At 46.1% G+C, this 23,137-nt stretch overlaps 1 protein-coding gene across 5 annotated transcripts in view; it reads right to left on the bottom strand.

Annotated features, from left to right (window-relative positions):
* NPAS2 (neuronal PAS domain protein 2) overlaps positions 1–23,137 on the bottom strand; it is a 122,223-nt gene that overhangs the window by 66,151 nt on the left and 32,935 nt on the right. For all 5 annotated transcript variants that reach the window (XM_043467969.1, XM_043467967.1, XM_043467968.1 and 2 more), the window contains exons 3-4: positions 10,267–10,358; positions 3,400–3,489 (exon numbers count right to left, since the gene is read on the bottom strand). In XM_043467969.1, coding sequence (XP_043323904.1) covers positions 3,400–3,489; positions 10,267–10,358 — 182 coding nt within the window. The remainder of the gene's footprint in view (positions 1–3,399; positions 3,490–10,266; positions 10,359–23,137) is intronic.

The raw sequence follows: 23,137 nt of genomic DNA, 5'->3' as shown, positions 1-23,137 counted from the left end.
CACGACGAAGAGAAGCCCATGTGCCCCAATAAAGACCCAAAAATAAATAGTTACAAAACAAGTTGGCAGAACCGCAGAGAGGAGCAAGGACAGGATGATCTGGAAATGGCCATCTCTACGTGGTGGATGATGTGTCAGGAAAGGAGCAGAGACGAACTTCTGTGGGCCTGCTTGGGCTGTCTGTCTTACCCCTGGGGACTGCTACATGTGTGCTGACACTCACCTTATCATTAGTTTAAAACCAGAATATATGTTTTACACATACTTCTGCATGCATGATAAATACAGATCAAGAGGCAGAGAAAAGTCAAACAAGTCTAGAGCTGCCCTGGACCCTTTTCACCTGGGATCAAGTCTGATGGGCAGCCACACCTCCTTGCTGGGCCCTCGCCTAGTCAGGGCACCCTTCCACGTCCACCCTGACCTGGAGCCACCTAGACAAGGTGACCCGGACCAGGTGGACCCTCGTGGCAGGTAAGGGCAGGTGGAGGTGGAGAAGGAGGGCCAAGGGACGCTTCCTCGAAAGCACTGCATCTCGTGGTATCATGAATCAGGCGCTCTGTCTTCCTTCTCTGTGACCTCTTCACCCTGCTGTGACCCCCGCCCCAGGACCTTGACCCCATAGTCCACTTTGACCTTGCACTTCTGGCCAGGGCTTTCACTTGTACAACCAGCATTACTGCTGCTGTTCAGTTGCTCAGTCGTGTCTGACTCTTTGCGACCCCATGGACTGCAGCATGCCGGGTTTCCCTTTCCTTCACTATCTCCTGGAGCTTGCTCAAACTCATGTCCATTGAGTCAGTGATGCCATCCAACCATCTCATCCTCTGTCATCTCCTTCTCCTCCTGCCTTCAATCTTTCCCAGCATCAGGGTCTTTTCCAATGAGTCAGCTCTTTACATCAAGTGGCCAAAGTATTGGAGTTTCAGCTTTAGCATCAGTCCTTCCAATGAATAGTCAGGATTGGTTTTCTTTAGGATTGATTGGTTTGATATCCTTGCAGTCCAAGGGGCTCTCAAGAGTCTTTTCCAACACCACAGTGGGACTTGCAGAACGATCAAGGCTTTCACTCTCTCACTGAAAAGTGTTCCAATGTGCTATTCCTCAAAGCAGATGTGAATGGCCATCAGGATGCGGCTTCACAGTGTGAAGCCAAATGCACACCAACCTTCCAGTTATTTTAAAAGGGACAGAAGGTGGGTGAATTTTCTGGAGTTACAAGGGAAAACTTAAAGCCACCATTCATGAATTAATCTAATCAAATCATATTTTCTGAAGACATGACTAGCCATTGACTGTTTAAAACTTGCAATTTTTTTTTTACATAAAGGAAAGATCAAGTATGAAGATTATATACCTAACTGCCATCTGATAAGTGACAATAAAATATTAACTCTACCCTTTTTTTAAAAAAGAAAATAATTCATAAAGATGACTCTAAATTGCCCCATAATGTCAAATCAGAAGAATTCCCAATCAACTAAGTCCCCTCTGACACACATGGCAACTCAGTCATCAGATATTACCAAGAGCAGAAAGCAGAACAGTGCAAATTCTGTTTCACCAAATGGCTCTGGGCACAACCCCAGGCCACTCTGGAGGCAACGTGTCTTTACTTTCCATCAGCGCCTCTCGCTGCTCAATCCTGTCCACTCAAGACAAAACCCAACTCCCTCGGAAGAAGCCCCCCATCTCCTCAGATCAGCCCAAAGAAACCATGCAGATTTCACTGGGTCTCAGCACTCCTTCCCTGGTGGCTCAGAGAGTAAAGAATCCACCTGCAATAAGGAAATGTGGGTTTGAGAAGATCCCCTGGGGAAGGGAATGGCAACCCACTCCAATATTCTCACCTGGAGAATCCCACAGACAGAGAAGCCTGGTGGGCTACAGTTCAAGGGGTTGCAAAGAATCAGACATGACTGAGCATGCGCGCGCGCACACACACACATCACTACTCCAACCTGACCCAAAAACCAAGATGAAAATGCATTCCTGACTCCTGAGGGCTGAGTGAGAACCAACCTCTTCCAAGGGTTCTCGGGGGAGGCAACCCCCAGCCTCATACACCCTGGACATGGGCTGAACCACAATGTCAGATGGATTTGGAGTGATGCAAAGACATCTGCCTTGCAAAGTGAAAAATGCTGGGCCACCACACATAGTGACCTGCAAAGGAAAATCATGGACAGTGGCTTTGGTCTCCACCCAGCATCATCAGCAGAAGGGGGAGTGGCTTCTGAGTAAAAGTATGACCCAGGACGATGTGGGGTTCTGACCGTTAGCAAAGCTGGGCTTAGCACCCAGGGGGGCGAGCTGCCCACAGAGCAAGCCCATGGCGCTCCCAGGTAGGCACGGCTAAGGAGTGGCCACCACGGTCCTCCAGTATCATCCCAGCCCATGATTTCCCATGACCAGAACCCCAGGGCAGGCTGCTACGCGCCCCCCTCCCCCCCGCCCTCCGGTCAGTGTTCTAGCCATACAACCGCCTGGGAGGAGACAGAAGAGATGATATTTTATCCCCTTTAGTCACAAAGGATGCTCCTGATACAGTGTGCTTCCAGGCCAGACTCTGGGAATAAATGATGGTGTGGCGGGAGGTGGGAGGCTGGCCGACACCTTCCCCCAGGGGCCCTCCAGCAGGCGAGTGCTGCTCTGTGAGTAAGAACATCCTGATGTGGGTACCACAGAGCCAGAGAGGCTCAGGAGGAGAGGAGGGGAGGATGAGGGAAGAAGGGAGGAAAGGGGAGGGAGAGAAGGAGGGAGGGGGAGAGAGGGGGAGAGGGAAGCGAGGAGTGCCCATGGCACCGCCCCACTCCATGCCCCAAGTGGCTCCCTGGACTGCAGAGCTCACCCTTCTGTCCAGATCCTCCTTGTTCCCCAAGGTCCTCCTGGTCCAACATCTTCAAAGAGTATTTCACTGCCCCTACCCCCATGGTCATCCCTGTCACTGAACCCTTGCCACCAGCAAGTGTCACACCTACTGCATCCCAGGCACATCTCCAGGTATCCCCAAACCCCGCCCCATCTCCAGCCATCTGGTGCACACTCCTACACCTGCCCCCGGGGGACCCTGTCTTCCTCTGCAGGTGTCCGTCAGCTTCCAGAGAGGCTCTGAGCTCTGACAACTATGTCATGGGCGCATGGCTTCCGGGCGGTTTCCAGGACAGTGGAGGGTGGGGACGCATCATGGCCCCTGTTTCAGGTCTTACTCACTCCAGGATGACACAGTCCTGCATCTGCCCTTTGTCTGGAAGCACCTGGGGCTAGGCCTTGGCCTGGTCAGGACTCCTCGACCCTCCTCACACACAGACCCTGCAGACCCACAGCACCCCAACTCTGAGACCTGAATGGGAATGAAGATCACACATACTGGCAAAGGCCATCTGGGCAGAAACTCACCGGTAAGTGCCCGAGGAGAGGTGTGATGCTGTCAGAAACATAGAGGATGCTGCCATCTGTCGTCACGGCGATGATGAAGCCATCCAAGGCCTGCGAAAAATGCAATAGGTGAAGGCTCTTCCGTCATGCTTTCATGCAGGAAGGGATCACTGAAGCCAAGGACCCTGGGTTACAACAATGACTTCGTTTCATAACTCTTTGAATATTTCCATGGCTATCCTCACAGCACTTTTTTTTTTTTGTCTTGCACACAAGTGGGCTTCTTACATAGAACTTGTCTAACCCAGATGAAATGGTTGCAAAGCATGAAAGGGCTTAGTGGAAAATGGGACCTACGGTATCATGACATAAATTCAGCGGTGGAAATTACCTGAGTACATTTACTGATAAGTGTGCATTTGGGCTGAATCAGAAATATCACAATTGCCATTAAAAGGTGTCAGTGAAGAGTTCACGATCCCTATTCTCCATCCCCATTACCATTGTGAATTCAGTGGTAAACATTTACTAAAAGATACAGGAGCTCATGGGCTTCTCCCATGGTGGTGCCAGTGGCAAGGAATCTGCCTGCCATCTCAGGAGATGCAAGAGACATGGGTTCGATCCTTGGATCAGAAGATCCCCTAGAGAAGAGAATGGTAATCCGCTCCAGTACTCTTGCTTGGAGAATTCCACGGACAGAGGAGCCAGGCAGGCTACAGTCCATGGAGTCGAAAAACAGTCAGAATGACTGAGCGACTCACACACACACACACACACACGAGCTCACAGAGGCATTAAAAACAGAAAGTGTGCCTGCTGGTCCATTGCCATAGAAAGACCTTCTGAAGGAACTCTTTATAAAGAACATTCACACTAATCCACCAAAGTGAAAAGTAAGGGCTGATGGGGAAAGGCTGGGTTACTCGACTAGATCCACAAGAGCAGTCATCCCTCAGTGTCCGTGGGCAACTGGTCCCAGGACCCCTGCAGACACCAAGTTCCACAGATGCTCAAGCCCCCCAGAGTTGCCCCCGTATCCATGGCTCCTGCATTCTGGGATTCAGCCAACCGTGGGTGTGAAACCCACAGACATGGAAGGCCAACCATACTTCAGCATGCCTGGAAAATTCATTTGCTTAGAAGTTTTGACCAAGTGCCTGCCGTGGGTTAGGTGCACTGCCCTCGGAGCTCATGAGAGAAAAGATACAGGCCCTCGTGTTTTCTCACAGATCCACCGGCTGTTTGGTGTTCGGGTTCCTCATCAGGTGCTCACAATGCTTTCATAAGTCACACAGAAAGGTGACTTCTAAAACTCAGACTCTGTCCAGCAGAGAATGGGGTCATCCGGGCAACTCACCATACTGGCCTGCCACAGAAAGGGAAGAGATGGAAAACAAAACCTTTCTCCCCCAAAACAAATATTCGAGGACATAAGATGCTCAGGAAGGCAGTCGCTGTAAACTATCACTGCTGCCTCACTGACTGTACTGTTGAAATAGCATCTTGCACAAATGTGTGGATTTTTTCTACTTTGAGGGAAAAAAATTCCCAAAGTGAAGCATGTGTAGAAAGTTCCAGAAACATTTTGTATACCCTCAGCTCAACCTTCCCAGGGTGTTACTGATCTTCTGTGTAGCCAAGAGGGCATGGATTCTTTCAGGGTAGGAGGGTGCAGCTAAGTGCCTGCCAGCAGGAGCCAGAAATAGTCCAGAAGTGTGCGGAGAAGGGTACCACCATCGGCACACACCACCGTGGGAGAGAGTTCTTTTCACTGGGAAAATTACTACTAGGGTCACTGACTATTTAACACTTAGGTTCTGCAGGGTTGGGAAGAATCCCCTGGAGGAGGAAATGGCAACCCACTCCAGTATTCTTGCCTGGAGAATACCGTGGACAGAGGAGCCTGGTGGCCTATAGTCCACAGGGTTGCACAGAGTCAGACACGACTGATGTGACTTAGCACACGGCCCACACTGCAGGATTTAAGACTGAAGCATCTATTAAAGCACGTTTCTGAAGTGGACCCCATTCTCTTCGATTATGTCTGTGGTTTTCAACTGGAGGCAACTCTGCCCCACTGTGGACACCTGGCAATGTCTAGAGACCTTTCCGGTTATCGCTTCTGGGGTGGGCACTGTTGGCATCTAGTGGGTGGAGGCCAAGGATGCTTTGAAATATCCCATCTACAATACACAGTATGTCCCTACCACAAGGAACGATCAGGTCCAAAACACTAATTGGGCTGAGGTGGAGAAATCTTGGACCAGATTTACCAGTCATCATGAACACCAAAGTACATCCTGCCTTTGTGTTCAGTTGCTCAGTCGTGTCTGCCTCTTTTGAGACCCCATGGACTGTAGCCCAACAGGCATCCTCTGTCCATGGGATTCTCCAGGCAAGAATACTGGAGTGGGTTGCCATTTCCTCCTCCAGAGGATCTTCCTGACTCAGGATCGAAGTCGCATCAGCTGCGACTCCTGCATTGGCAGGAGGATTCTTTACCTGCTGAGCCACCTGTGAAGCCCCAATATTCTAGTGACCTTTATTTCTTTTCCATTTAAGTATTTTTTTCTAAATTAAAAGAAATCATATTAGCAGCGCTCCCGGAGGTGAATTTTTCTAAGAGGTGGAGGCACTGTGGATGACGTCAGCGGGACCGTTTTGGAAACAGCAGATTGAAATACTGGGAAAAGCAGGAGCGGTCTAAATTCTCCTCTTGCACAGTGAGCCCATGCCCTCTTGAATTTATAAAGCAAGTGGGTGTTAAAAAGCAGGAGGTATTTATGGATGGAGGATAACGCTCATCAGCCCATTGGCATTTTCCATCAAACGCATGAGGATTACGCTGAGTCACTGCGTTAAGAGCGCTTGTGATGGTTTCAGAAGTCCCACTGGCAACATTTGAGAGTGACTCAACAGGACGTGATTAAAAAGTGGCGTGCCCCTCCTGTTGCAATGGGGACTCTGGCAGGACCTTCAGTGGACACCCGAGATTCCATAATGGCCCGAGTTTCACACCTGCCACCACCAGAGGGAAACGAGATGACACCTCTCTGCCAATCCCTGCTTCTGACAGTGTTTCCTGTCTTCTCTGGGACAACCTCTAGGCTAAGAGAAAAGATGGCTGTAGCTTTTCTGAACAAAATTCAGAAACACTGCATATCCCGTAACTGCCTGTCAACGAGAGTGTCCCTTCCTTTGAATTTACTTGTTCAAACGCTTGTGGCTACCATCTTGGGCAGCTTTCACTCGACAAGCTCGGCTGGCTGAGACCAAGTCGCTTTCGTTCTTTCCAGTCCCACAAGGGTATGAGTTCTCCTGGAGTCTGGTTTGGGGCCTTTTTGGGAGAAGAGGAAGGAAGCAGGGATTCACACTCAGAAGACACCAGCAGTGCCATTCCCTGGGGTCTGACGGACTCTGTCCTGGGTTTCATCTTCATTTTAAAAAGGAAATTCCTAGTTACGAAGACATGGCATCTGGATTCCTCATGCTCCCTGAAGTGGCTCTGAACAAAGGAGGGGGATGTGCAGCTGGGATGGGATGCACACCATGGAGAAGCTGCATCCTGGAAAATGAGAGCATCATCCCATGGGGACCATCGCAAGGAAGGCACAGGAGGCTCCTGTCACCCTTCACCTGGTCGTGTCTCCTGAGGAGCAAAAGGGTGGAAGAGGAGCCTAAGACAGTCAGAGACAAATCTAAAGTTCTAGTTGGACGGTCTCCCAGATGTCTCAAAGATGCAATTTACCCAGAACTCCTGCTTGTTGTACAGGCTTAATTTGGAGTCCATCGAATTCACTTACGTAGCATGATTTCCTTTAGACTGGCTTCAAAGAGTCTACGCTAGGAGCAGAGGAAACTGCATAATGCATATCCATACAAATCTAAACTCGTCTTTTTCTAGAAATTTCAGCCTTCTAAATCTCAGTTCAGCCCAAATTTTCATTTTTAAAATAAAGACTGTTATAAGAGAAAAGGAAGGGCATTACATAATAACCATGGGATCAGTCCAAGAAGACACCACAAGTGTAAACATATATGCACCCAATACAGGAGCACCTCAATATAGAAGGCAAATGATAACAGGCAGAAAAGGAGAAACGGACAGTAACACAATAATAGTGGGACCTTAACACTTCACTGACATCCACAGACAGATCCTCCTGGAAAATCGATAAGGAAGTACGAACCTTAAATGATACATTAGACTAGGTGGACATAACTGGTGATTATGGAGTACTCCACCCAAAAGCAGCAGAGCACAATTTTGTTTCAAGGCCACACGGAACATTCTCCAGGACTGACCACATGCTGGGCTACAAAGTGAACCTCGGCAAATGTAAGAAAACTGAAATCCTGTCAAACATCTTTTCTGACCACAATGCTATGAGATCGGAAATCAACTACAAAAAAAAAAAAGAAAAGAAAAAAAAGCCCTGCAAACAACACAAATACAGGGAAACTAAACAACTTGCTACTAAACGGCCGGTGGCTCAGTGAAGAAATCACAGAGGAAATAAAAATACCCAAAGACAAATGAAAACGAAAACACAACAATCTAAAAACCTATGGGACTCAGCAACAGCAGTGTGAAGAGGGAAGTTCGTAGAGATATGAGCTTACCTCCAAAAACAATAAAAATCTCAAATAAACAACTTAACCTCACATCTCAGTGGACAGGAGTTTGAGCAAACTCCAGGAGACGGTGAAGGACGGGGAAGCACAGCGTGCTGCAGCTCATGGGGTCACAAAGGGTCGGACGTGGCCAAGCGACTGAACGACAATCACCTTACACCCAAAGCAACTAGAGACAGAGCAAAATACCCCCAGAGTTGGTAGAAGGAAAGAATCATAAAGACCAGAGCAGAAATAAACAAAACAGAGGCTAAGGAAACAACAGAAAAGGTCAATGAAACCAAAAGCCGGCTCTTTGAACAGATAAACAAAACCTATAAACCTTTAGCCAGATTCATCGAGTTAGAAAGGGAGGGGGTCCAAGGCAATAAAATCAGAAACGCAAAAGAAGAAGTTACAGCTGACTCCACTGAAATACAGGCCACTGTGAGACTACTACAAGAAACTACATTTTTACTGTTATAAAAAAGTCTTATTTTCTCAAACACCTTTGATACCGTGAAACTCCCTTGGGGGTGGGGAGGGTAGAATGTGCTTCTACAGGCTTCTACAGACTGTTATGTGCTATAGGGTTATGTTTTAATTACTTTTCCCTAAGAATTAGAAGACAAAATGACTTCTGTGAGATAGCATAATGATACATTAATTCAACCTTGTATATCACAAGCTGCTCTAAATTTAACATACTTAAAATGCATTGCTTCTGGAGAAAGTTCTGTATTTTCTTTAAATATAGTTCACATGCAGATTTAAGTATCTTCCATTTCAGGCAAATGTTCATTAATGCGTTTATATTTCATAATATTTGGACAGCTTCATTCTGGCATTTTCTTACTCGAGTAACTTTCTGTTTTCTGCAGTTAATCTATGTAAATTAAAGTATATATCAGTCTTATATAGGCACATAAGACGAGATCTAGAAAGCTGGAGCCCAAAGAGTCACCTTCTGATGCTCTGCCGGGAACCAGTGACACAGTTAGCATCTAACTTCTTTTGACTGAATCCATCCACCCCAGGTTTCTTCTACTTCAAGGGCTCAGACACACCACCTCTGAGGCTTTCTCTATGTCCGCCATGGTGTCTGAACACTCCCAGACTTATCCCTAGCTTAGAAGTCAGAACCAGCTGGATGTTTTTGCAGTGACTTATCCTCGTCTGGGCTTCCCCAGTGGCTCATGGTAAAGAACTTGCCTGCCAATGCAGGAGACACAAGATACGTGGGTTTAATCCCTGGGTCAGGAAGATCCCCTGGAGGAGGGCAGGGCAACCCACTCCAGTATTCTTGTCTGGAGAATCCCCATGGACAGAGAAGCCTGTTGGGCTACAGTCCATGGGGGCGCAAAGAGTCAGACATGACTGAAATGACCCAGCACACAGCACATCGTCATCTGTCGTGAGAAGTCTCACCCCTAGAGACACATGAGGCAGGCCAGGCACTCAGATCAGCCAGACTGCCTCCAATCCAGCCCAGCAGATGGGCACAGGCACACAGCTTTTCAGAGGAAGAAATGTGAGTTTCTCCGCACAGAGAGAGCACACTCGGGGGTCGTGGGTGGGGGGGCAGGGCATGGCCATGTATGATTGATACCATACACCATGTTGATGAAACAGGACCTCAAGTTAAAAGCATAATTTTAAAAGAAGACTTTTGCTTTCAAAATGTGTCCTACCAAGTATATGTAATTGTTGCATTGGGCTTCCCTGGTGGCTCAGAGGGCAAAGAATCTGCCTGCAATGAGAGAGACCAGGGTTCGATCCCTGGGTCGGGAAGACTTCCTGGAAAAGAGAATGGCTACCCACTCTGGTATTCTTGCCTGGAGAATTCCACGGACAGAGGAGGCTGGTGGGCTACAGTCCATGGGGTCACAGGGGGTCGGACACAATAGCACCCAAGGCATATGCATATATATATTCCACATAAATACCCTGGCTCTCCCTACTGCTGGCTCCGTCCCTGCCTGGCTCCCCCGCTAGGTGTCCTCTGGATGGGAGGCTGGAGTGGGTCTGCCCTGCGGTCACCATGGCAACAGGACACATTCACACTGAGTTTGGGGATTCTGGCTTTTGCTGCCCAACTCAGTAGCCAAAACACACACCACAGCAGGCAGATTTTTTTCAAGAGTCTGTCTGTTCCCAGCCTTCCTTTCAGGGTCAAGAACAGTTGTTTACTTCGGGCACATGGCCTTATCTGGAACAAGCAGCTACATTCTAATCCGCAACCCATCAAGCTGATTGAAATGTGCACCTCACCTCCAGCATCAGCTGGGTGAATTCTTCATTACTGAGGAACGAAGGCTTCCAGTCCGGCTGAATGTCACAGACTTCCGTTTGCGCTGAGACTTCTAAAAAAAGAACACAAACAAGCTTTTAGATGAAAAGACACCTAGAAACCAGAATTAAGAAATGACACACGTGTTATTTTTATGCAATTTCGTAGAAATGTGTAGTTTAATAAAAGAAGCTGATATAAGGACATATGCTACTCTGATTTCCATGGATGGGGTACATTGGAGATAATGGACTCTTGCTGTTTTCTCCTTTTGACCTTTAATGAGGTCTCTGGGAAGAGAGCACCCCACCCTCTGCATTGGGTGTAGTGCCTGTGATTAGCACATGGCACCTTGCCCTTGAATGTCTCCATGACAAAGCCCATCATCAGCGGCTGGAGTTTGGTAGTTGCCACCTGGGTTTTCCTGGTGGCTCAGTTGGTAAAGAATCCACCTGTAAAAAAAAAAAAAAAAAGAATCCACCTGCAGGGCAGGAGACAGGGGTTCCATCCCGGAGTGGAGAAGATCCCCGAGAGAAGGAAAAGGGCAACCCACTCTGGTTATCAAGGCAACAGGAACAAGGACAGGGGTGGAGGGGCATGTCCTTAAGCTGCTTCTTCATGGTCAAGGCAAAACAAAATACTTTAGCAAGCTGGGATTTTTAAAATTCCAGAAACATCTTAGGGAACGAAGTTCCTAACCTACTGCGTTTGTGCAGATTGCAATGTATGTTTCAGCATTTCCAGTTACTGAAGTATAATTCGTTATACAAATACATGCTGCTTATTAGTTGCTTTGAAGGCCAGAATTTATTTTTCCTAAAACTTTCTGGGGTTAATCTGTACTTTGCCCGTTTCAAGTAACTACCTTGTTTGCAAGACATTATTCGTATTTGTAAATCTAATAGTCACTGGTCTACACAGGACTCTGTAAAGACTCTAGTTTTCCTGCCCTTTTGTGTTTTTTTTTCCCTTTATAATAGTTGATTGACATTGTTTTTTTTTTCCTATTCATGATTTAGAAGAATTTCTTTCTGCTTTACAACTTGGCAATTTTGTGTAAATTCTTAGCATTTCTGTCAAGTTTGGGAAAACACCAATCAAGTTTCTGTCCTAGAAGAACTGTAAAATTTCAGGGCATTTCACCTTTTTTGTTGTTGTTGTTCACTGACTAACCTACAATGCTCTTGCTTTGTTTTTTAATTTTTATATAATTTTTTAAAGTTTTTTTTAATGTGGACCATTTTTAAAGTCTTTACTGAATTTGTTACAATATTACTTCTGTTTATGTTTTTGTTTTTTGATTATAAGGTGTGTAGGATCTTAGCTCCCCGACCAGGGATGGACCTCACACCCACTGCATTGGAAGCGAATGTCTTAACCACTGGACTACCAGGGAAGTCCCTAATTTTTATACAATTTTTAAAGGTTACTTTCCACTTACAGTTATTTTAAAATATTGGCTATATTCCACACGTTGTACAACACATCCTTGAGCCTACCCTACACCCAACAGTTTGTACCTCTCACACCTCCACCCCTATATTGTCTGCCCCATCACTGCTAACCACTAGTTTGGTCTCCACATCTGTGAGCCTGCTTCTTTCTTGTTATTTTCACTAGTTTGTTGTATTTTTTAAGACTCTCTATATGAGTGATATCATACAGTATTTGTCTTTCTCCATCTGAATTATTTCACTTAGCATAATGCCCTCCAAGTCCATCGATATCGCTGTGTGCTAACTCGCTTCAATACTGTCCGACTCTTTGCAGCCTTATGGACTGTAGCCTGCCAGGATCCTCTGTCCATGGGATTCTCCAGGCAAGAATACTAGAGTGGGTTGCCATGCCCTCCGCCACAGGATATTCCCGACCCAGGGCTTGAACCCACATCTCCTACATCTCCTGCATTGGCAGGTGGGTTCTTTACCACTAGCACCACCTGGGAAGCCCCCATATTGCTGCAAGTGATATTAGTTAATTCTTTTTTATGGCTAAGTAATCACCTGCTGTGTATATGTACCACATGTTCTTTATTCATTCATCTGTCAATGAACACTTAGGTAGTTTCCAGGGATTCTAGCCCCCTGACCAGGGATTAAACCTGAACCTCCTGCATTAGAAGGCAAAGTCTTAACCACTGGACTGCCAGGGAAATCAGTGTTATAATCAAATCTCTGATTTTTCTCTGAGATGGCAGAGGAATAGAATGGGAAGATCACTTTCACAATAGAATGGGAAAGACTAGAGATGTCTTCAAGAAATCTCTTCAAGAAAATTAGAGATACCAAGAGAACATTTCATGCAAAGATGGGCACAATAAAGGACAGAAATGATATGGACCTAACAGGAGCAGAAGATATTAAGAACAGGTGGCAAGAACACACAGAAGAACTATACAAAAAAGATCTTCACGATCCAGATAATCACAATGGTGTGATCACTCACTTAGAGCCAGACATCCTGGAATGTGAAGTAAGTGGGCCCTAGGAAACATCACCACGAACAAAGCTAGTGGAGGTGATGGAATTCCAGTTGAGCTATTTCAAATCCTAAATGATGCTGTGAAAGTGCTGCACTCAATATGTCAGCAAATTTGGAAAACTCATCAGTGGCCACAGGACTGGAAAAGGTTAGTTTTCATTCCAATCCCTAAGAAAGGCAATCCCAAAGAATGCTCAAACTACCACACAATTGCACTCATCTCAAACACTACCAAAGCAATGCTCAAAATTCTCCAAGCCAGGGTTCAACAGTATGTGAACCATGAACTTCCAGATATTCAAACTAGATTTAGAAAAGGCAGAGGAACCAGAGATCAAATTGCCAACATTAGATGAGTCATCGATAAAGCAAGAGTTCCAGAAAAACATCTATTTCTGCTTTATTGACTATGCCAAAACCTTTGATTGTGTGGATCACCACAAACTGTGGAAAATTCTTAAAGAGATGGGAATACCAGACCACCTGACCTGCCTCCTGAGAAATCTGTATGCAGGTCAAGAAGCTACAGTTAGATCTGGACATGGAACAACAGACTGGTTCCAAATCAGGAAAGGAGTACGTCAAGGCTGTATAGTGTAACCCTGCTTATTTAACTTATATGCAGAGTACATCATGAGAAATGCCAGGCTGGATGAAGCACAAGCTGGAATCAAGATTGCCGGGAGAAATATCAATAACCTCAGATATGCAGATGACACCACCCTTATGGCAGAAAGCTAAGAAGAACTAAAGAGCCTGTTGATGAAAGTGAAAGAGGAGAGTGAAAAAGTTGGCTTAAAACTCAATATTCAGAAAACTAAGATCATGGCATCTGTTCCCATCACTTCATGGCAAATAGATGGGGAAACAGTGGCAGACTTTATTTTTAGGGGCTCCAAAATCAGTGCAGATGGTGACTGCAGCCATGAAATTAAAAGACACTTGCTGCTTGGAAGAAAAGCTATGATCAGCCTAGACAGCATATTAAAAAGCAGAGACATTACTTTCCCAACAAAGGTCCGTCTAGTCAAAGCTATGGTTTTTCCAGTAGTCATGTATGGATATGAGAGTTGGAACATGAAGAAAGCTGAGCACTGAAGAACTGATGCTTTTGAACCATGGTGTTGGAGAAGACTCTTGAGAGTCCCTTGGACTGCAAGGAGATGCAACCAGTCAATCCTAAAGGAAATCAGTCCTGAATATTCACTGGAAGGATTGATGCTGAAGCTGAAACTCCAATACTTTGGCCACCTGATGCTAAGAACTGATTCCTTTGAAAAGACCCTGATGCTGGGAAAGATTGAAGGCAAGTGGAGAAGAGGAAAAAAATTTAAAAAATAAAAAGGAGAATGGGGATGACAGAGGATGAGAAGGTTGGATGGCATTACCGATGCAATGGACATGAGTTTGAGTAAGCTCTGAGAGCTGGTGATGGACAGGGAAGCCTGGCATGCTGCAGTCCATTGGGTTGCAAAGAGTCAGATACGACTGAGCGACTGAAGTGACTGAACTGAATTGAGTCTTCACTGGCATTTGATGGGACCAACATTACAAGCTGTAGGTGACTGGGCAGGATGAGCAGAGCAATATGGTCCAAGTGGCTTCTAAATAGCAAGGGAAATACAGCCATATGGGAGCAAGTTTTTAGGGAAGCATTGTAATAACAGTGGAGCCCCCAAAGCCTACCATCATGTAGGCTGTACTTATGCCCTAGAACACCTGCCTTCCAATAGCTCGTGCTCCACAGGAACCAGCAGGACAACGTTGGGCTACATATGGTCAAGGAAGAGTCTAGAAAATGGGGCAGAAAGTAGGCTGGTGGGGTAACTATCACCCTGCCCAACAGGGACATGTCTCCTTGCTCTGCTGTCCTCCCTACCCCACCCCCGCCTTCTAAGGCAGACATCTGGAAGGGCAAGGGTGAGGACTGGGATTTGATGTTGGGAGAAGATGCCATCAAGCTAGCTGAGACTCATGCAGGAAGAGGAGAACACACAGGTCAGCCTGGTCCTGTGGAAGGGACAGACGGCCGTGAAGAAGGCTGCTCGCTACACCCTTCTATTGACATATGTTAGAGGCATCTCTTCTGTAATAGCTCTGGCAACCCACTCCAGTCTTCTTGCCTGGGAAATCTCATGGACAGAGGAGTCTGGTGGGCTACAGTCCACGAGGTCACAAAGAGCTGGACGTGACTTCGTGACTGAGCATGCTCCTGTAACAGATACTGATGACACATTTCCGATGGAGAAACATGGTCAGATGCTTGTTTTGATTTGGAATTACTTCCAGAAGTATGCATTCCAGGGTCAAGGTTTATCTCCCAAACTGAGAAAACAGGGATGCTTGGCAGCTTATAGATGAAAGAGCTAAGTTATTTTAATGACTACCTGCATAGCTCAAGTATCACGTGGTCTCCCTTCAGGATGAAGGCAGAAAGCACACCAAAATCCATAGTTTCTGGGCCCCCCTGGTGGCCCAGTGGTTACAAGTCTGCCTGCCAATGCAGGAGACACGGGTTCAATCCCCGATCCAGGAAGATCTCACATGCCGTGGAGCAATTAAGCCTGTGCACATCAACTACTGGAGAAGGAAATGGCAACCCCTTCCAGTCTCTCTGCCTGGAGAATCCCATGGACAGAGGAGCCTGGTGGGCTATAGTCCATGGGTTGCAAGAGTCGGACACGACTTAGCAACTAAACCACCACCACCGCCGCCATATCAACTACTGAGCCCACGTGCCCTAGAGCCTGTGGCCCCCAAGAAGAGAAGCCACTGCAATGAGAAGCCTGCACGCTGCAGTGAAGAGTAGCTCCTGCTCACAACTAGAGGAAGCCCTTGTGCAGCAACGAGGACACAGCACAGTCAACGATAAATTTAGAAAATGTATAAATCCACAGGTCTTAACCCTGACCGCATGCTGACTTCACCCGGGCATCTTTAAAAACATCGATGTTTAGGCCTGACCCAGGGGTGATCTGGCAGAAGGCTCTCCATCCCCACATCAGTCGTGTTTGCCTATCTCTAGGGTATAAATACTCAGACCCTCGCTGGTTTCAAGCTGCCAACATGATATCAGCTGGCTTGCAAAACTCTTAAAAATTTAACAATCATCTTTTGCAAGCTGGTACAAACTGGCCCCAGCTCACAACCTGGGTTCCATCCCTAGACATTCTGATGTGTTAGTCTGTGAGGTGTGACCCAGTAATAAGTATTTTTAAAAGCTTCTTGGGTGATTCTAAGGGGCCACCAGGGGTGACAACTAATAGTCCTAATGGCCACAGTGGGGCTTCCCTGGGGGTCTAGTGGTTAAGAATCCTCCTGCCAATGCAGGGGACACAGCTTCAATCCCCCCTGGTCTGGGAAAATCCTGCATGCCACAGAGCAACTAAGCCCGTGAAGCTCAAGGGCCCTGGAGCCTGTGCTCTGCAACAAGAGAAGCCCTGCCGTGAGAAGCCCACACATCACAACAGAGCATAGCCCCCACTCACTGCCTCCGCAGAAGGACCACGCCGTGCAACAAAGACCCAGCACAACCAAAACGTAAATGAATGAATAAGCAAATTAAAAACATAAATGGCCACACTAATGAATTGCTATAATGTGGCTATGGTGTCTGTATCTAAAAGAGTCCCATACATCACCTGTCGTAGAGAAGCAGTAGGGTTTAATGTTAAAAACTTGGGCTTTGGAGACAGAATAGCCTGGTTTAGATTCTGTGCCTTCCTGGCTGTCTAATGGTAATGACCTAACATCTTTACGTTTCAGTTGCCTCATCTGTGAAATGGTACAAACTCAAAGGGCCACTATGAGGCTCCTATGAGTTATACCCTGGTGAATTACTCTATGGGGCTTCCCTAGTGGCTCAGATTAGGTAAAGAATCTGCCTGCAATGCAGGAGACCAGGGCTCGATTCCTGGGTCAGGAAGATGCCCTGGAGAAGGGGATGGCTACCTACTCCAGTACTCTTGTCTGGAGAACTCTATGGACAGAGGAGCCTGGTGGACTACAGTCCGTAGGGTTGCAAAGAGTTGGACACAACTGAGTGACTGACACTTTTGAAAAGTTACTCTGCGGAGGCCTTAAGCAGCTCCTGCCTGGCTCAGGGTGAGCCCCAAATGAATGCAGACCACGCTCCCGTGAAGATGCCTGCAGAGTTCACAACCATTTGGATTACAAGTAAAGTTATTGCTTGTTTTTTGTTTTTTGCTTTAATCCAGATTTTGGTCCAGCCGCTATATCTCTTCATAAAATCTCTTATGGATTTTCTGTTTTCTTTTGTGTATGGGATAAGGATGAGGGAGTTCTGGGGTTGATTCTGCATTTCAGTGGGTCGTGTGGGGTAGGCCTCAGTCTTATGAAAAAGGTGAGGTGGACACAGGAGCTCCGGGTGGTAGCCGGCTGAATTTCTGCTGACCCATCCTCTCCAGGTTCCAAATTCGACAATTCTGTAATTCCACAGTGGGCAGAGCCCAGCATAAATGTCACACGGATGAACTTGATCCCGGCTGTCCTATTTCTTGGTGACACTGACCTGGTTTGAGTAATTTGCACAAAATATGTTGGTAATCAAACCAACCTGCTCTTTCATTTAGCTAAATCATCAGTTAGGACATATAACCATTCTGCTTACACTATTAGGGGCAATCAAATGCTGCTGCAATACTTTATTCCAATCCCGGCTTGATTGTTCTCCCCCAACTTTTAACAAAAGCAATTAACATGTTCTTTACTCTCCCCTGGGCAACTTTGGGTGGAGGGCGGACAAAAAGGAGGCAATATCATTACTGTCACATTTGTAATAGGTATATACAATTATGACAGGAATAATAAAAGAATAACAAGTATAATGAAACTTTCTAGTGTCCCAGCTGTGCCCTCTCCCATGAAATCATCTTGTCTGGGAAACTGTTCAGTGAAGGAGAAGCCTCATGGCAAGCACAGAAGAACTGTAATTATCTCCTCAATAATCTGACATTTCTGACTTTAATATGCTTGGTTGCTTGGTGTCATGATTAAGGAGAAAAAAAGAATTCTGTTCTACTTGCTTGTTAATAGTTCCTGAATCCTCCCAACTGTTCTTAAAATTTTTGGTACCATCCATAGGCAAGCGGTAGTGCATGGTGGGCAACGCTAGGAGTGAAAACGATTTGCATGTGTGCTAAGTTGTTCTAATCATGTCCAACTCTTTGCAAGTCCGTGGACTGTAGCCCGCCAGGCTCCTCTGTCCATGGGATTCTCCAGGCAAATACTGGAGTGGGTTGTGCTGGACCTCCTCCAGGGGATCTTCCAGACCCAAGGATCAAACTCATGTCTCTTAAATCTCCTGCATTGGCAGGTGGGCTCTTTACTGCTAGCACCACCTGGGAAGACCAAAAGGTAAAAAGGTTGAAGGGGAGTAAAATGAAGAGAGGATACTTTGAGAAAGACGTAAGTTCAAGGATGGATTCAGGTTGTAAATTCATAGAATGGGATACTAGGTACCAAGGGAGAAGAACTAGCCATCGAGCTGGAAGAGCATGGAAGAGCTGGAAGAGCTTCATCACATAAACATGATGTTCAGAACATACGATTTCATCTGAATAAGGTTCCAACAGGAAAAAACCCATCTCTGGTATTAGAAGTCAGTCAGAGGGGACTTCCCTGGTGGTCCAGTGGTTAAGAATCTGTCTTGCCAATGCAGTGGACATGGGTTCAATCCCTGCTCCAGGAACTAAGATCTTACAAGCTGCAGGGCAAGTACGCCTGTGCATCACAGTACTGAGCCCAAGAACTGCACCCACCAAAGCCCGTGTGCCTAGAGACTGTGCTCTGCACCAAGAGAAGCCACCACAGCGAGGAGCCTGCACACTGCAACGAAGAGCAGCCCCCGCGCACTGCAAGCAGAGAAAGCCCATGTGCAGCATCAAACCAGCAAAGAAAGAAAGAAAAAGGAAGAGAGGAAGGAAGGAAGGAAGGAAGATAGAAAGAAAGCAGTCAGAGATTATCTTCGGGGAAAGCAGAGTTAAATAGGAGGGGCATCTACAGGGGAAGCTTTTATTTCGTGACCTGGGTGTTGGCTTCCTGGCTGCACTCACTCTGTGATGACTAATTCAACCATACAGTTATGACTGTGTATTTTCTGTATGTGTGTTATACCTTTACAAAGCATCAAAAAGTTTTTTTTTTTTTTTTTTAAGTGGACTGCTGGGATAACTAGATAATCTTAGGTCAAAGGACAAATTCTGACTCCCTCCCTTTTTCTATATACAAAAGAGTAACTCAAAATGGACAAACTATCTAAATGTTTAATTTATGGCTTATATCTAAATGCTTAAATTATAGCTTAATATTATAAAAGTCTGGCTCCCCTGGTGGTTCAGTGCTTAAGAATCTGCCTGCCGATGCAGGGGACATAGGTTTGATCCCTGGTCCAAGAAGATCCCAAAAGCCATGCAGCAACGAAGCCCAGGGGCCACAACGACTGAGCCTGCGCTCTGAAGCCTGCAGGTCACCAGCTACTGAGCTCAAGTGCAGCAGCTACTGAAGCCTGTGCGCCCCAGAGCCCAGTGCTCCACAACAAGGGAAGTCACCACAAGGAGAAGCCACACGCCGCAACTAGAGCAAGCCCCCACTCGCCACCACTGGGGAGAGTCCACGCACAGCAACAGAGACCCAGTGCAGCAAAAAATAGCAATAAACAAGTATTATAAAACAGAAACTGAAAAGACAACTCACAGAATGAGGGATATATCTGCAAATTACGTATCTGGTAAGGGTCTAGTATCTGGACTGTATGAGGAACTCTTACAACTCAACAGCAGAAACATAAATAACCTGATTAAATATGGGCAAAGGATTTGAACAGACATCCTCAAAAGAAGAGGATACAAATTGCCGTTAAGTCCATGAAAAGCTCAACATCATTGGGTATTAGGGAAATGCAAACCAAAACCACAATGAGATATCACCTCTTACCAACTAGGAAGGCTACAATAAACACACACACACACACACACACACCTGTCAACAAGTACTGGTGAGGATGTGGAGACACTGGAACCTTCACACACTGCTGTTGGGAATGTAAAATGGTATAATTGCTATGGAAAAGTTTGGCAGTTTCCCTAAAATTTAAACACCAAGTTAACCATTCAACCTAGCAGTTCCACTCCTAGATACATACCCAAGAGAACTGAAAATATATATCCACTCAAAAAATAAGCACAGGAGTGTACCACAGCAGCATTATTTAATAGCCCCAAATGAAAATGCCCAAATATCTGTCAAAAGATAAACAGATACATGAAATGGTATATCCATACAATAGAATATTATTTGGCCATAAAATGAAATGAAACACAGGTAGTTGCTAACATACAGATGTTAAGTGAAAAAAGCTGGAAACAAAAGACCACATATTGTATGATTCCATGTGCATGGAGTGGGTTTAGTCGCTAGGTTGTGTCCGACCCTTGCAACCTCATAGACTGTAGCTTGCCAGGCTCCTCTGTCCATGAGATTTTCCAGGCAAGAATACTGGAGTGGGTTGGCATGTCCTTCTCCAGGGGATCTTCCCAATCTAAGGATCAAACCTGCATCTCTTGCATCTCCTGCATTGGCAGGCAGATTCTTTACCACTAGTACCACCTGGGAATCCCCAAAGGGTTTCTTTGGGGGACAATACATTTAGATAGTGCTGATGCTTGCACAACCTCATGAAAAGATTGTACTAAAAATCACAGAGCTATAAACTTTAAAGTCGTGAAGTTTATGCTATGTGAGTTACATCTCACTGAAAAAACAGATTCGACATTAAGTCATTTAATTATTTTTGATTACTTTTTTCCATGGTGTTGATCAGAAGGCCAAGGATTTTCAGGGTGGTGGTGGAAATGAATGGAGACATCAGTACAGTTTAAGTCAATGGGAAATTAATACCTGGGCATGGTGCCTGGAGGGCTGAATGAAAAGGACTGCTCTAGACATTTTTAATCAAGATGCTCTCAAAGTTGGTGCCGCCCTGCTTGGGCTGGGTGCTACCTGTGAGTCTGCCCCTCTGGCTGAGAAAGCAATTTGGGCATGTCCTGCCCCAAACCTACTGGAGATGCGATTTTTCTGGAGGGTAGAGCATGTTGGAAAGAGGAAACCTATGACCAAGGAGGTCTGGTTTGCTGGGGAGAACCAAGCAGGAAGACAAACTTGGAGGAGGAGCCAAGATGGCGGAGGAATAGGATGGGGAGACCACTTTCTCTCCTACAAATTCATCGAAAGAACAATTGAACACTGAGCAAACTTCACAAAACAACTTCTGATCGCTAGCAGAGGACATCAGGCACCCAGAAAAGCAGCCCATTGTCTTCGAAAGGAGGTAGGACAAACTATAAAAGATAAAAAGAGAGACAAAAGAGCTAGGGATGGAGACCCGGCCCGGGAAGGGAGTCTTAATAGAGGAAGTTTCCAAACACCAGGAAACCCTCGCACTGGCGGGTCTGGGGGAAGTTTTCGAACCTAACTGTGAGGAAAAATAAATAAAACCCACTGATTACGTGCCTAAAAGCAACTCCCAGCAGAAAAGTACCCCAGACGCCCGCATCCGCCACCAGCAAGTGGGGGCGGAACTGAGAGGAGCCGGCGGCATTGCTTAGGGTAAGGACCGGCCCGAAGGCCCTGAGAGCAATTGGAGGGAGCTTTCATGAGATAGCAACTTAAACTGTGGGATAGCAAGAGAGAGAAAATTAACCGGCCCGAACACACTGCCCGCCGTTCGCAGAACAAAGGACTGATCCCTGCCGGAGGCAGGAGGCAGGGGGGAGGGGAAGGGGGCAAACTCAGCCCCTAAGACGGCATCCCCTACCACACTGCGAACAGGCCTCCAGTTTCTAACCAAAGACTTCCTGAGATTCTGGATGGTCGACATCCGCCGGGAGGGTCACGGCTAAACACAAGGCGCAGGCACCCGACTGGCGCGGGTGGAAACTGAGGCTGGGGCCCCGGAGGGGAGAAGGCACACCACACCCGGGGAGAGTGCGCCCGTCAAGCTCCTGGCTGCCTGAGCTGCTCGGGCGGGGTAGGCACAAAACGCAGGCGCAACCGAGTCCGCGCTTTTGTGGAATACCCGAAAACTGGAACCACACGCAATGCAGGGCCCGCTCCATATAGAGCAGCCGGGAGCCTGAGCAGTGCAGACGGGGAAAGCACAGACACCCGTGAGCGGGGACAAACCCAGTGTGGCCAGAACACGGTGAGTGCTCCCCACACACAGTGATATCTGTCTGTAGCACCCCTCCCTCCCCGCAGCAGGACTGAACTAGTGAACCTGAACAAGAGACCACCTCGTCCGCCTGTGTCAGGGCGGAAATTAGACACTGAAGAGACCAGCAAACAGAAGCCAAATAAACAAAGGGAACTGCTTCAGAACGGACAGGTGCAACAGATTAAAATACCCGTAGGTAACACCGTCTACACCGGAAGGGGCCTATAGATATCGAGAAGTGTAAGCTGGAATGAGGAGCTATCTGAAACTGAACCGAACCCACACTGACCGCAACAGCTCCAGAGAAACTCCTAGATATAATTTTACCTTTTTTTTTTAATTAAAAAAAATTTTTTTTTCTTTTCTTTTCTTTTTTATTTTTTCTCTTTTGTTTTCTTTTAAAATTCCCTATTACTCCCCCATTACTCCTTAACTTTCATTTTCATATATTTTTATGAATTTTTTAATTAGGAAAAAAAAAATTTTTTTCTTTTTTTCTCTTTTTTTCTCTTATTTTCTTTTAAAGTCCTCTATTACTCCTCTATTACTCCTTAATTTTCACTTTCATTTCACTATAACCTTGCAAAAAAAAAAAAAAACTATTGTTAAATGAATTATAATATTTTTCTAAAATTTTTTGTGTTTTTGTTTTCAATATTGTATTTTTAGAGTTACCTTCTCTGTTTAGTTATTAATTTGTTTTATATGTGATATAAATTTGGAATTTTAGATCAATATTCCCAGTTCCATTTATTATTTAGGGTGTGTTTTGATTCTCTCCCAATCTTGACTCTCTGTTTTCTACCTTAGAACACCTCTATTTCCTCCTTTCCCTTCTCTTCCCAATCCAATTCTGTGAATCTTTGTAGGTGACTGGGCTACGGAGAACACTCTGGGAACAGACAGCTGCGTAGATCTGTCTCTCTCCTCTTGAGTCCCCCTTTTTCTCCTCCTGTTCATCTCTATCTCCCTCCTCCCTCTCTTCTTCATGTAACTCTGTGAACCTCTCTGGGTGTCCCTAACGGGGGAGAATCTTTTAGCCATTAACCTAGAAGTTTTCTTATCAGGGCTGTATAGTTGGAGAAGTCCTGAGACTACAGGAGGAAGAAAACTGAAATCCAGAGGCAGGAGACTTAAGC

Source organism: Cervus canadensis, chromosome 5 (genome assembly GCF_019320065.1).
Source record: "Cervus canadensis isolate Bull #8, Minnesota chromosome 5, ASM1932006v1, whole genome shotgun sequence".
Classification (NCBI taxonomy): domain Eukaryota; kingdom Metazoa; phylum Chordata; class Mammalia; order Artiodactyla; family Cervidae; genus Cervus; species Cervus canadensis.
This window is presented reverse-complemented; position numbering and strand designations above follow the sequence as displayed.